General features: G+C 36.2%; 1 protein-coding gene across 3 annotated transcripts; it reads right to left on the bottom strand.

Annotated features, from left to right (window-relative positions):
- Positions 1 to 3,583: 3,583 nt before the first annotated feature.
- LOC107831503 (katanin p80 WD40 repeat-containing subunit B1 homolog KTN80.4-like) lies at positions 3,584 to 13,169 on the bottom strand. Of its 3 annotated transcripts, XM_016659268.2 has the most exons (19): positions 13,022 to 13,159; positions 12,820 to 12,926; positions 12,088 to 12,218; positions 11,424 to 11,541; positions 11,103 to 11,329; positions 9,649 to 9,751; positions 8,408 to 8,478; positions 8,192 to 8,266; positions 7,961 to 8,104; positions 7,635 to 7,863; positions 6,921 to 7,445; positions 6,440 to 6,499; positions 6,248 to 6,366; positions 5,204 to 5,368; positions 4,837 to 4,911; positions 4,636 to 4,748; positions 4,423 to 4,539; positions 4,273 to 4,341; positions 3,584 to 4,183 (listed from the first exon to the last, which is right to left on the bottom strand). In XM_016659268.2, exons 2-19 carry the CDS (start codon positions 12,869 to 12,871, stop codon positions 4,120 to 4,122), a joined length of 2,457 nt encoding a protein of 818 aa, XP_016514754.2. In that variant the 5' UTR covers positions 12,872 to 12,926; positions 13,022 to 13,159; the 3' UTR covers positions 3,584 to 4,119. The 3 variants fall into 3 exon arrangements, with proteins under 3 accessions (XP_016514754.2, XP_016514755.2, XP_016514756.2); XM_016659269.2 differs by having other exon boundaries at positions 3,584 to 4,180; positions 12,820 to 13,169; XM_016659270.2 differs by having other exon boundaries at positions 5,204 to 5,329; positions 12,820 to 13,169.
- Positions 13,170 to 13,444: the final 275 nt, after the last annotated feature.

The following is a 13,444-nucleotide window of genomic DNA, read 5'->3' as shown; positions in this document are numbered from 1 at the left end:
CATGATATCTTAGCACCCTTCTTTGGTAGTTTTTTCCACTTCTTTGGTTCATCTTTGTCCTTTCTTCTGAAGTTTTTGGCCTACTAGGCATTGGTTTAACCTCAGGAGGCTCATTGATGGATTGGTAGTCTCATGCCATATTTTCAGGCTTGGAATTGGCTGAATATAGTACTGGTAAGCAGCCAGAAAAGTGTCTTTCCTATACCAGCATTCAATATAGTCTTCTGGCTCATTCCCAATCTTATAAAATGCACATATTGCATGTTGACAAGGTATACCTCTTAACTGCCATAATCTGCAGTTGCATTCTCTTTTTTATATATCAACAGTGTGTCTATAGATGCCTTCATGTACTTCAAATCCAGTGTGAGCATTCCAGTGAACTTTCAACTTCCTTCTTATTCTCTTGTTTTCCTCTATAACTAGTCTTGCCATAGATGATATACCAGAAGCCCATGTATCAACAAACTTGATCATATCAACTTGCCTAATTATCATTTTGTGCGTAATTTCTTCAAACATAGTTATCACAGATTTATGCCTAGGACTTAATATCCAGGAATTAAATATTTCGCACATGTTATTTTCTACAATATCACATCTAACCTTCTCATTGAAATATGCCCTACACCAATATTTTTTATCATAGGACAATAAACTTTCACAAATACAATTTCCTAATTCATCCAATTTCTTCTCTTAACTTTACCTTAAAAGGAGTCTTAGCACATCTCCAAAACTGCTTTCTTCTCTCCTTTCTCCTCCATGATTTCAGCCAGTTTGTTCAAATGTGTCTTGCACATATTCTTCTTTCAGCAGCAGGTAGCAAATCAGCAACATCATATGACAGTCCCTATATTAGAAGACAAAGTAATGAAAGATAATAATAATATTAACTTAACAAAGCAAATAAATAACTTAATAAATGGATTCCAATACCTTTTGCATGTCAGACATGACCGTTAAATCTTCATTATTCCTCAATACCAAGTCTGTTTTGACATAGTTGATGGACTAACTCCACGAATGTGCAGTCTTTTTATCTACCAAAGCCCAAACAATGGAATACATCTGATTATTTCTATTTTTCACAGCATCCACTAATAATTCACCTTTGCAAGCTCCCTTTAGGAAACAACCATCAAAACCTATGATTCTTCTACAACCTGCCATCCATCCCTTCTTCATAGCCTCAAAGCATACATAAAAATATTTAAACAGATGCTTCCCAGGAATTATTTCTGTATCAATTCTCACCCAACATGAACTTCCAGGATTGGTGGATTTAATCATGTCAGCATAGTCCAGCAACCTTGAAAACTCAAGGTTCCAGTCACTCATAAACTGGCTAATAACCTTCATTTAGGCTCTATAAATAAGTGATCTTCCTACATACAAACCCCACTTAACCCTTATAACCTCTTGCAACTCATGTACTGTGATGTTTGGAGTTGAGATGATTCTATCTTGGAGCTTTCTTGCAATATACTTGGTTGTGCAAAGCTTGTTCTTGTTCTTTATTGGGTATTTGTGGACAGGTATATATCTCTTCACAGTAAAGTTCCCTGAATTATTATCCTTACTAGCAAATATGTGCCACTTGCACTTTTCATGGTTACACTTAACTCTTACTCTATATTGAATAGCATAGTCAGCAATAGATTTTCTAAAATCTTTCTCATTAGGTCTAAGCTTTAAAGACACTTTATATTGAATAGCATAGTCAGCAATAGCTTTTCTAAAATCTTCTACATTATCAAAGATCATGCCTAACTGAAATAGAGGAATTTTAGCATCAAAGTCATACCTAATCTTTTGACTTCGTTTTCTAGAAGGAAGATCGGCATCAGGTTCACCAAGTGGGTCTAACTCTTCATCACTGTCTACACTCCCAACATCTGAGTTTTTCAAGTAATCTTCATCTCCACCTAGCTTTCCAACATATTTATCCTTCTTATTTATCCCTATATCTTTAAACCCATTATCAATTCCAGCCTCACCAAGAATTACCTCTTCTGTTAAAATAGGTTTTCTCCTCTGTTTTCTCTTACTTTGTAATCCAGCATCATTCATATTCTTCTTCAGCCTATTCCTTTTTACTTCCCTGACAACATTCCTTACAGATCTTAACTCATCATCTATCTCACTGTCATCTTCACAAAAAATTTTATCTTCAGACATATTTGTATATGTTTCATTATTGTTGTCATGTTAACCCTATTTGTTATGCATTTACACCACTACCCTCCGTCATATTTACTCCTATATCCTCAACCATACTTATACCAATACCATCGTTAACATTTATTCCAATACCCCCATCAACAATTATATTAATACCCTCAACAGTATTTACACCAACGCCTTCATCAACATTTACACCAACGCCCTCATCAACATTTACACCAATTCCCTCACCAAACATGTACACTAACCCCTGGACCACCCCTAATTTCCGGATTAGTTGTAGCTTGGTCACTATCACCAACCTGTGAGCAAGGTAAATATCCCACAGGAACCTCATCCTCTGCAATCTCTAAATTATCTATCACATAACTTACGTAGACATCAAAAGTATCCTCATCATTCAAGTCTTTTATCAAATTTATTAGTTGATAGTCATTTTCAATTGGAAAGAATTTTTGAGTTTTAGGGCATTGAACAGAGAACCCACCAACTGAATTGTAGCGCACTTCAGGGGTTTCTTTTGTGTAAGACTGAATCTCGGTCAAAAAGAAATGATCTTCACTGTCAAAAGACAACCAATATATTCGTTCGAAAGACAACCAATATCCCGCTCCCCCACATACTTTCCATCAATAAAGTTACCCCCCGAAAGACAACCAATATATTCGTCCATATGACTCGATACTGAAAAAGACAAAAGAAAACCAGTGAATATTCCCTAACCTTTTCACTTTTCTAGGAGAAAAAAAATAAATCTAATAGCACCATAACAGACAAATAGCAATAAAATACAAAATTACATAATCTAAGTATAAAATAACATACCTTTATGCAGTAATCGAAGTCACTACAGCCAACTCCCTTTCTCACAGAAACTTCACTGTCAAAACCCTAGAACAACCTTCAGAGCCAACAATCAAATTCGAACAAACCACATTTAACCCTACTTGTATATGAAAGGAATGTTGAATTTTGCAACAAAAAAGCCGATTAAACCAAGCTTAATCGAAGAGATGAAGTAGGGTGGCATCAGGTGAGAGAGAGAGACTTCAGGTGTGGGAATGAGACAGGCGGATTTTTCGATGAAAATAACCCTTGTGTTTGTCGTTTTTAATTAGACGCCTTTTAATTAATTATTTCTTATAGTTTATCCATGTGTCAGCTTTTAATTCGTTCTTATAATATACACCGGAGGTGTGTTACAACAGACTAGGTCAGGTTTTTATTGAGTACACTTTTTAGTCATGTAAAATGTTTAAATGATAAATGACTCAGTTGAGGTGTTCAAATGATCGTTATGGACAACTTAAAGGGGCCGTTTACATATTTCACCAACAAAAAAATCTGAAAAACCCGACGAAACCGAACCAATCCCGGTATAATTGGTTTGATTTGATTTTGATAAAATCCGAACTAACCCGGTCCATGTATACCCCTAAATTATCAAGATAGATACAAGAATGTCCAGATACAACACAGTTTAGATACCGTCACATATATATCAATCAACGTTGTCTCAATCTCAAACTAGTTGAGTCGGCTATTGTTTAGACACCCTTCCATAATATACTAACTACCACAATTGTACATGACTTCGCTCAAGAAACCTACAATTACAAAGAGTGATGTCTTAGGGTTAGATGAGAATAAGTATGACGGATCCTTCTCCGACAAGCACGTTCATTGGCAACAACATTGAGACCACTAGCAGAGTAGAGCAGGTTAACTATCAATGATCAGTGAAAATGTAAAGAATTAGCAGTCAGTGTTCCATCCTGTGCAGGAATGCAATACACTGAACTCTAGCACGGTAAAATACAAAAGCATGCAGTGCAGGTAGCTTCAGATCTACAAAAGTCGCTCTCGAGTTCAGCAACATCATAGTTACTTCCCGAAAATATTAGATCGCTATTCCATGCAATAATGGTAAACTCATGAAACTTCTTGAAGTGCTAGACTTAGTTCCTGAGCAGATTTGGCAATGGATCCTCCTCTTCTAAATGAAAAAAGGTACAGAAATAGAGATATGTTAGCAATGTAACCTTTCCACGGACCACACAAGTTGCTTAAGATGCTTTGACATACCTAGAAAGAGCAGGCAGATGGTTCTTGACTTTTTCAAGCTCAATAAAGCAGAGATTGCAGCGCTCCATCCTTTTGTTGTCAATAAGCAATAAAACAGTTCAAACTACATCTAGAAAGAACATATAAGTATAACAAAACATGTAATAATACCTTTTCTCCGCCTCAATATCAACACCAACTGATGTTGGAGTAGACAACGAAGTATAAATCAATGAACCAAATACTTTAGCAAGTTTGAGCAGCATGGTCAATGAAATATCTTGATGCCTAAAGGAAGTGCACCAAGAAGCAAACATGTCAATCATGGAAGCTTTTGAACAATGTTAGCTGAAGAAAACGAAAATAAAGCTCATTTAGTTCTACCTATCCAACTTGCTCTGAAGCAGCCCCGTGAGAAGTGGTAATAGGCATGTGCAAATCTCTAATGTGATAACGTCATTTTTCTCAGTTAAGAAGCTCACTAAATCAGCAAGCACCTGTATAAGCATCAGTAAATGGTAAACTTATGGTGTTAAAAAGGTAAGTACTGAGATAAAAAGTAGGGCACAAAAGCAATAGACTTACAGCATTATCTGCCATCTTCTCCAGTGCACTTACTGCCCCTTTAATATCATGTCTTTGCCAGTACTGGTACACAACCTACAAAAGGTCAAAATCTATATCTGATTAAGCGGACTCTTGAAGACCAATATAACATGGTAGAGATCAGCTGAATGAATCCATCCCCCATCCATCTGCACGTCTTAGCGAGGGCGATTAGCAAGAGAACCTGCAAATGAGTAGGCTAAACATTGCATGCAGGTCATCATCTCATGATAATGCAAATCGCTTATAAGGGACACATAAATTAGTTACAAGGGACTGAAAAAGCTTTATAATAGCCAGACACAAATCGGAGCATCATATAACCACGAGTTTTCCAAATTGTTACCTGTAATTTAGCCAAACGAGATTGCAGCGAGCCAACAAATTGGTTGTGCTGTTCCATCAAGTCAGCAATGGTATCCTCATCGGCAGCAACAACCACCTCACTTACAGCTGAAAGGGGATCTTCTCTCTTTTCATGTATGATTATTGAATTACGATGAGTTAAATTCTGTGTCAGGAAAGACATAGATTTACTATTTTCACATAGATGACTTTAATCCTATGACATTCATGAAAGAAACAACTAAATCATGAACATTACGTGGAAAACTTTTTCAGGTATTAACAGTTGTATGTCCAGCAATCACGTGTCCCAACGCATTGTCTATGTAGCCATAGAAGTGCATGTTTATCTATGAGGTCTCCACAACTACTATAATACTGAATGAAATTGCAGTTGCTGTCCAATATTCTTCTCTAATAATAAGGAAATTTGTCAGCAGTAGAGCTACCAACCAAAATGATAGAGATCAAACAAAACATAGGAAAAGGAAGTTCCAATGATGAATTTAGTTTTCCTTTTTCCCTCAATGGTGGCATGCTAGCTGCCCCACCGCCCTTGTGATTCCCGTTTGAATTAACATGTCGTGGGTTCTACCTTTTGCTCTTTCGGTTGGATAAATTAGGAATCGGGTTTCTGATAATTGTTGTTAGGTAGGTGATTTTGCAGCCTTGTTGATTTTATTATTTTATCACTGAGAGCTTTCAAGTATTATGTTGGGCCAAACATTATCTTGCCAAGCCTGGCAGAGTTTTGACTCAGCTTGGCTTAAGCGCACTCCTAACTATCAATGGAAACCCAAGTCTCCCCTGTTCCTGCACTATCCTTGTCCATGATTGTGAAAGAGCTAATATAACTAAAAATAATTCCACAAGTTATATGTGGAAGCAAATCACACTCTGAAAATACTGAAATGCTTCCACATCCTTTGTATAATCATCATTAAATTAAGCAACAAATGGTTAATATTAGTAAAAGGGGAAAATCTCAATATGAAAAAACATTTCGAATAATAAAAAAGCAGAACAACTCAGATTAGACTCATACCATATTGGTTGGAACCACATCCGGATCAGGTACCGTCCTGACAATGGAGGAAGCAAGACCCTCATAATTAGGAACGCTGTCTCTCTTTTCCCAGTTTGCAACAGTAGACCGTGTCCTTCCTAATTTCCAAATTCAACGCAGTGAGACGAGCTTAATTGAGAAGCGCACTAATGGCAGTAAAGAATGTTCTACCTCTTAGTTGACCTTGCATGGAATAAGGATTCCTATTTAGAATATTTCCACGGGCTTCATCTGGAACAGATGGTAAGTTTTACCAACATAGTTAGTTCAAATTATTCTAAAGAAAGGGAAAAAGAAAAATACATTTGTTGGTAAACACAAAACTATGAACACATCTTTTAAGAAATTGTACTGAGTAGAAGAAAGTGAAAATTTATGGGAAAGAACTACAGAAATGAATAAAGCGAAGGATTAAACAAAAAAGTCTTTTCCCTTCCATAGAAATTATGGTGATTGTCAGTTGAAATAGTCAGAAAATAAGAATGGTGCAACTTACCAGTTACCACTAAAGAATGGTGCTAAACTTCTAGATCTAATAGCGGGCATGTAAGTAATTGATACTGAATGGGAAATTATACCTAACAAAATTTCAAAAAGAAAAAAACCACAACACACAAAAACATAGCAGATGAAAAAGATCAAGAAAACGCACAATCTTCAATTTGGTGTCCGGAGAGCGATTCTGGTGCTGTATCCATTTCATGTTTTGTGGAAACTAAATTCTTGTCATCATTCACGTTTCTATCAGTTGCCGCATTTCCAAATATCGAGCATTTAACAAAAGGGAAAATGTTCCTATCTGCAGGACTGCTACTTTCAATAGCCTTAGGTACTTCAACTTCAGACTGCACTGCAGCAGTTGGCCTCCCAAGGTTTTCGTTGGGAGTAGGAGACTTCCAATCAGATACTTTTGGCTGCAATCTTTGTGGCATTTCCCTTCCTGCAACTCCTCCTTTCCTGCGTTCGGGTGCTAGCTCCATTCTTTCATTATTTCTTGGGACAAGAACAGGTATTATCTCTGACTTATTGACAATAAAAGCATTTTCTGTTGCCTGGGCTTTTGCTGAATTCCTCTTTACACCAGTTGTATTAGGAACTGCTCTTGAGCTGATTGGAGGTGCTCTTGGACCAGTACTGAGATTTATTTTTTGTGAGGTGTCAGGAGTATCCGTGATAGCTTCATTCAAAAGATAAGTGAGAGTCAAATATATTGTGGTAGCCAAACTTAGATAAAAGAAGATAATCAAAGGCTAGTAGCTCGAAAATAAGTCGCAAACAGGGAATTAAAGAAGCAGAGTAAAAACTTAAGATAAGGTGTCAAGCTAATAATGTTAGGCAAACATATTAAAAAGGAAGAGCAGCATACTAGTAATAGTAGTAGAATCCTTCTGAAGATCCTTGTTGTGTGACAAAGAAAGTCTTTCAAAATACTTGGATTCTTTCACAGGATCAGAATTTGGGGAACTTAATAGTCTCCCGAAACTTGCATCTGTAGCCTCCTCAGCCGGAGTGGATAAATTCGCTCTCAAATTGGATTTCACTACTGAGTGACCATTTAATCGTGTAGTACTATCCATTGTATATGGTTCAAGACACTGCAAAAGACAAACACGACAAAGTTAGACATTACTTCAAAATCTCAGAAGAAGCAAAACATCAAAAACAATTTCAATGGAAAAAGGTAACACTTACTGAAATATCGACAACCCACACTCCAACACAACTTTGATTGTAAGAACATCCAAGAAGTTTTCCTTCATGAATACTAAGATCAGACAATGTAGACCAGCCAACATCTACTGTATCATGATACCTAATTGGTTCCCACGAGAAAACCTACAAAGAAGGACTACTTTCTTTAGGGGCACGAAATGCCACAATGTATTAAAAAGCTGTTTCAAGGAACAGCAAATGCATGCCTACCTTCAAATTCTCATGTAAACCACAAAGAAGGGTTCTTCCATCAGTATTAAAGGCCATGCAACGCACTCCTGTTGTCTAGATTTGAGATAAAAACAGTAATGTTTGTTATACTGAAAATTCGAACAGTTACCAAGACCCATGAGAAACATTCAGCAGTTATACTGTAATGACAAAAAGAAGATAGAAGAGAAGAACTCAACAAAGATGACTACAAACCTCAGGTCCAGCAGAACCTATGAGTTCAAAAGTTTCAAGGTCCCAAAATTTAACGGTTTTGTCAGCAGAACCTGGTAAGACAAAAACCAGCAACAAATTATAAGGCATCTGACGACTTTGATGATAAGAGATGATGCAGCCCAACTCTCAAGCGACCCTTTTTAATTAATTTGAGCCCTTTCTTCGATCCTCACACACCTACCCCCACCCCGCCCTGAATTTGGTTAGGTTATCAACACTACTAGCCTGCAACTGAAGATGCAGGCTTCCATTACGTGAGCACGTTATAATTTCTCAAAACTTAATATAGCAGTTTTCACGTCTCAGTTCCCCCTCCCTCTTTCTCAACTGCCAATTTAATCACACAAAAAAAAAAAACTGGTAAAACTTAATCTCCAATAATTTGACACTAAAATGTAGATATCACTTTTAAAATGGGCTTCCTGGTATATTTTCAGCAGAACTGCCGCAGGAGAACCTCAAAGCTAAAGAAACTAATCATTAGTTTTAATATTGGGGGAAAGAGTGCTAATGTTCGGATTTCCTTTATTTTGGTTGAAGAAGGAAAACTCAACTATAAGGAAAGAAGAGAGTATTGCTTCATGGGGCAAGCGACGTTTATATGAAAAACATATTGCTAGGTATCATCTCCTCAACGTATATGCACCAAAATGAGACAAAGCATTTCTATATACTTTTTATGTAAATACTTACATAAGAAAACAGATTTCTTATATAAGTAGACAAAGCAGTTCTATAGATAGTACCCCGAGATGGAAATCAACAGATCTGATTGGACAGAAAAGCACTTATACTGGAGATATTAAATACTGGAAGAACGAAAAATATGAAACAAGAATGAGACTAATCACAGTGGATAAACTTATTTGGAGCGTGAAGAATCAGTAGGCAAAACTTATCAAATCTGGTCATAAGTCCAGCTAATGAGTATACTCTTCTCAATTTGTCATTCTTTTTACCTTATCAAAAGAATTGTCATTTCTTTTTCAAAATGTCTGGGTATTTTTCCCTAAGAATATCGGCATGGGAAAAGTTTAGGTAGTCACTAGATTCAAGTTCTACATAGATCATAGCATACATCAGAGAACTCATTTCAAGAATACAACAAAAGTTGCAGGAGGATGTACAAGACCACAAGAAGTATAACCTTCACTTAAACTCCAGATTTCTGGGAAAAGAACAATGTAGCGCTATGTGACTATGTCAAAGCTTTATCTAACCTGTTGCCAGTAAAAATTCATGAGGATGAAAGTCTATGGACCGAATTTGTCCTTCATGACATTTGAAATCATGTAAAAGCTTTCCTGCAGTCAAATCCCATATCTGCCACAACACTAAATCTATTATCAGGATAACCATACTTAAAGAGCTTAAAAGCTGTTACACACCTACTTGATATCAAGCAAACCAATAATGTCCTAGAAAGAGAGGCACGTGGAACAAAGAGACTACTTGAAAGATTAGTTTTTAAACACGAAAAGCGCAACAAAAAAGTCGACAAGGCTCCTGGGGCTTTTTGCAGAAACCAAACTGCGCGCTCTAAAAAATAATAAAAATTACTTCATATAAATGAACTTAGTAGTTGCAACATCAGAATTGCACTTAAAATTACTAATTTCGAAAACCAATATACAATAATGTCAGTATTAATCTGAATTCAAATTCAATATGTCAAGATGTAATCTCAGACAAGCCACTTCAATCAAAATATGATCTCCTTTTTTTCTTCAATTGATCTGACAAACATATAAATTTGTATAAATTTATTTCATATTTAATTGCCCAAGTAAACTGTATTAAGAGTTACTCTGATTACAAGTCTTTTGTTTTCTAACAAACAGCCTATAAATCAAGAATTGAAGAACACAAAACAAATTAGAGATCAGATAAGGGAACAAAATAAGAACTTTGATAACAAGAGACTAGAAGAAAGATGCAGGCAGAAAGCCCATAACCGTAGCAAAGAAAAGGAATTGCACACCAGAAGAAGAAGAAAGGATCTTCATGAAGAAAGAAGAAGGGAATAAAGAGCAAATCAAGAGAAGCGGAGAAATAAAAGTAGTAAACAAAGAGTCAATCCAAACTGGAAAAGAAAAGATGATGGCACGAATAGAAGACTGAGTGTCGAACTATCATTTTTATAATCATTTAAAGACAGATTCAAAGAAATTCCTTCTCACTTAAAATGCTATGCACTCCATCACTGCAAGCGCACAGTTCTTGCAAGTTGCGTCACTTCACCCATATAAACTGATAACCACTCACTTTGCATCGCTGTCACTTTAAGTGACGAAGCGACACTTTTTAGTAACAGTGGTTTTCATCATGGTCATAAAAATGTATTAAGTACATCCGTCATTCAATCATCCCATGACCATGTTTAAACTAGCAATGGACTAACCTATAACGAAGTAGATCTAAAACAAGTAGTTTCTGTAAGGTGCAGCAAGTTTGAAGTCCATCACCATAAGTGAATGTTTCATAAGTTGGTGAATGGCAATAATCATCTGTCCTTTTTTCTTTCTCTTTTTGAGTTTTGTGGTTTAGACATCATCCAAAACAGTACTAAGAACACTCTGAAATGGCTCCACCCAACCATAAGAAGGCACTTCAACGTGTTAGTTCGCAAATATATTACTGAACAAGGAAAAAAAATAAAAGGGAGAAGTCTGACCTTTACGGTACTGTCTTCTCCACCAGATACAACCCAGCGGCCATCTGGCGTGAACCTGATGGTGTTGACACCTCTAGTGTGCCCTTTGTATGTGTGAGTGCACCCTTTGCGTCTAATATCCCATATCTTTAGATTTGTGTCCAGAGACCCAGATGCAAAGAACTCACCAAAGGGATGGAAGTCCAATGATATACAATTGGATCTATGTCCAGTGAGAGTCCGAACAACTGAGACAGACAGATAGATAAAGAGAGTGAATTTATAAATTTCACAGTAAACAATAAACATTTTCACAAGGAAAAAAGATTATAACAAGCATACTCTTGGCCTCCTCTAAATCCCAAAGCTTGATAGTACCACTTGCTGCTCCTGCAGCTACCAGAACTTCTGAAGAATCAAAGCTAACTGAATCAATTCCGCTTGAATGACCTGACAAACTCTACAGAAGAATACAGATACAGGACCATGTGTAAAAACAAAGGATATCGCCGCTAAAAGTTTGCATCTTAACAAACAAAGAAAATAATAGCGTAAAGGTTAAGCCCCAAACAACAGCCTCAATCATGGAAAATATTTTCCAGAAAGACATTTCTCCCGGTTTCTGAGCCGAGGGCCTCCCGGAAACAGCCTCTCTACCCCTCCGGGGTAGGGATAATGTCTGCGTACACTCTACTCTCCCCAGACCCCACTAGTGGGATTATTACTGGGTTGTTGTTGTTGTTGTAAAGACATTTTCTCCCGCTCTCCAGTACTCTCTAAAAAGGTCATTTTCCTCTTTTAGTTGCCAGAAAAAGACTTAAACATAACAGATTCAGCTGCTTCAAAGTGTAAATTATATTTTATGATTAAGTATTCACCATTTGTACTCATATAGCTTCCTTTTTGGTTAAAGATAAAACACATTATGATCTCAATGCGAATATATACAGAACAAAGGAATTGAAAGTAGAGCTAAAAGAGAAAAAATACTCCAGGAGGTACTAACCAATACGGCATCAGGCTTGCCAATGGACCAGAGGTTAACTTTGTGATCTTCTCCCCCGGTTACAAGAACCCTGGATGATTTCCTCCCTATCTTTAAGCAATTCACACTTAAAGAATGTGCTACAAATTCCTCTAATTACAAAGCATTGTCAAGGTCTGCAAATTATAGCTTCAGTTCTCAAATATACCATTCATTCCCCCCCACCACCACCACCACCCCGTTTCCATAATAACAACAACTAAGCCTCAGTACCAAACAAGTCAGGGTCGACTATACGAATCCTTACTGAACACATTACTCCATTTAAACTCATCCCATGCCAAGATTATGCAAAGAGTTTAAGTTTTATGCACTACTGTGTAAATTTTTCTTTACACCGTCAGGTCACTTAAAAGGTAATTGTAGCTAATTTCAATTAATTAGCACTAACTGGTGACATGTAATAAAGGGTAAGTAATGCTATAACACATTAAATTGCACTCATGATGTAAAAAATTCTACATTATATATACCTTAAAATCTTATGCAAATACTCCCCCTTTTTTACACAATAAACAAAAATCATTAAGAGCCTAATCAAAACTATTTGTCTACCTACTATATCAATCTTCTATATTCATTTAGATCTTTCATTTATTATGAAGAAATTGTGTCCCTATATGATAAATTGCAAGACAAATAACAAAATTAAGAAAATAAAATGAAAATTTAAAACAAAACAAAAAAGGATACGTAGCTTGTAAGCACGTTTAGTGGTTGTCATCGAGAAATCAAAACCAGGCATCAACTTGTTGATTCACAGAGCCAACCGCATTCAATAAACCCCTTTGATTTTCGTCCTTTCAGTTAGAATTTAGAGTCAGTGAAATTCGAAGTGAAATGCATTACGTATATATATTATTGGAGAAATGAGTAGGTTCGGTTGAAAGCTTACAATGCATAAAAGCTGTGAATTTGAGGATTATTCTATGGAGGATAAATTGAAAATTAAAATGGCTTAGAAATTTTAACAATGGCGAAATGCAGAATGAGAAAAAGAAAATTTGAGAAGGTGAAGGAGAAGAAGGAGAAATGGCGCTTTCGAGAAGACAAAGTTAATAAATTAATTTGTAATGTTTTATTTAATCATGGAAATTCAAAATGATTCAGAAAAAATGGAAGTGCAGCCAATCTGAGCCGTTAATCACTGGACGATACCTCATCCAACGGCTGAGATCTGATTGTTATTTTTGTAGAATGACTTTTTAAAATTTTGAACAAAGTAGGTGTTTTATATAATCATTTTTTTTTTACTTTTTAGAAAGGAAAAGGTGAAGTTTAATTATTTAAGGCTTCTACTTTCTTTCTTTCTCAAATT

Source organism: Nicotiana tabacum, chromosome 12 (genome assembly GCF_000715075.1).
Source record: "Nicotiana tabacum cultivar K326 chromosome 12, ASM71507v2, whole genome shotgun sequence".
Classification (NCBI taxonomy): Eukaryota; Viridiplantae; Streptophyta; class Magnoliopsida; order Solanales; family Solanaceae; genus Nicotiana; species Nicotiana tabacum.
The sequence above is the reverse complement of the archived record's forward strand: the minus strand, read 5'-3'. Positions and strand labels throughout refer to the sequence as shown.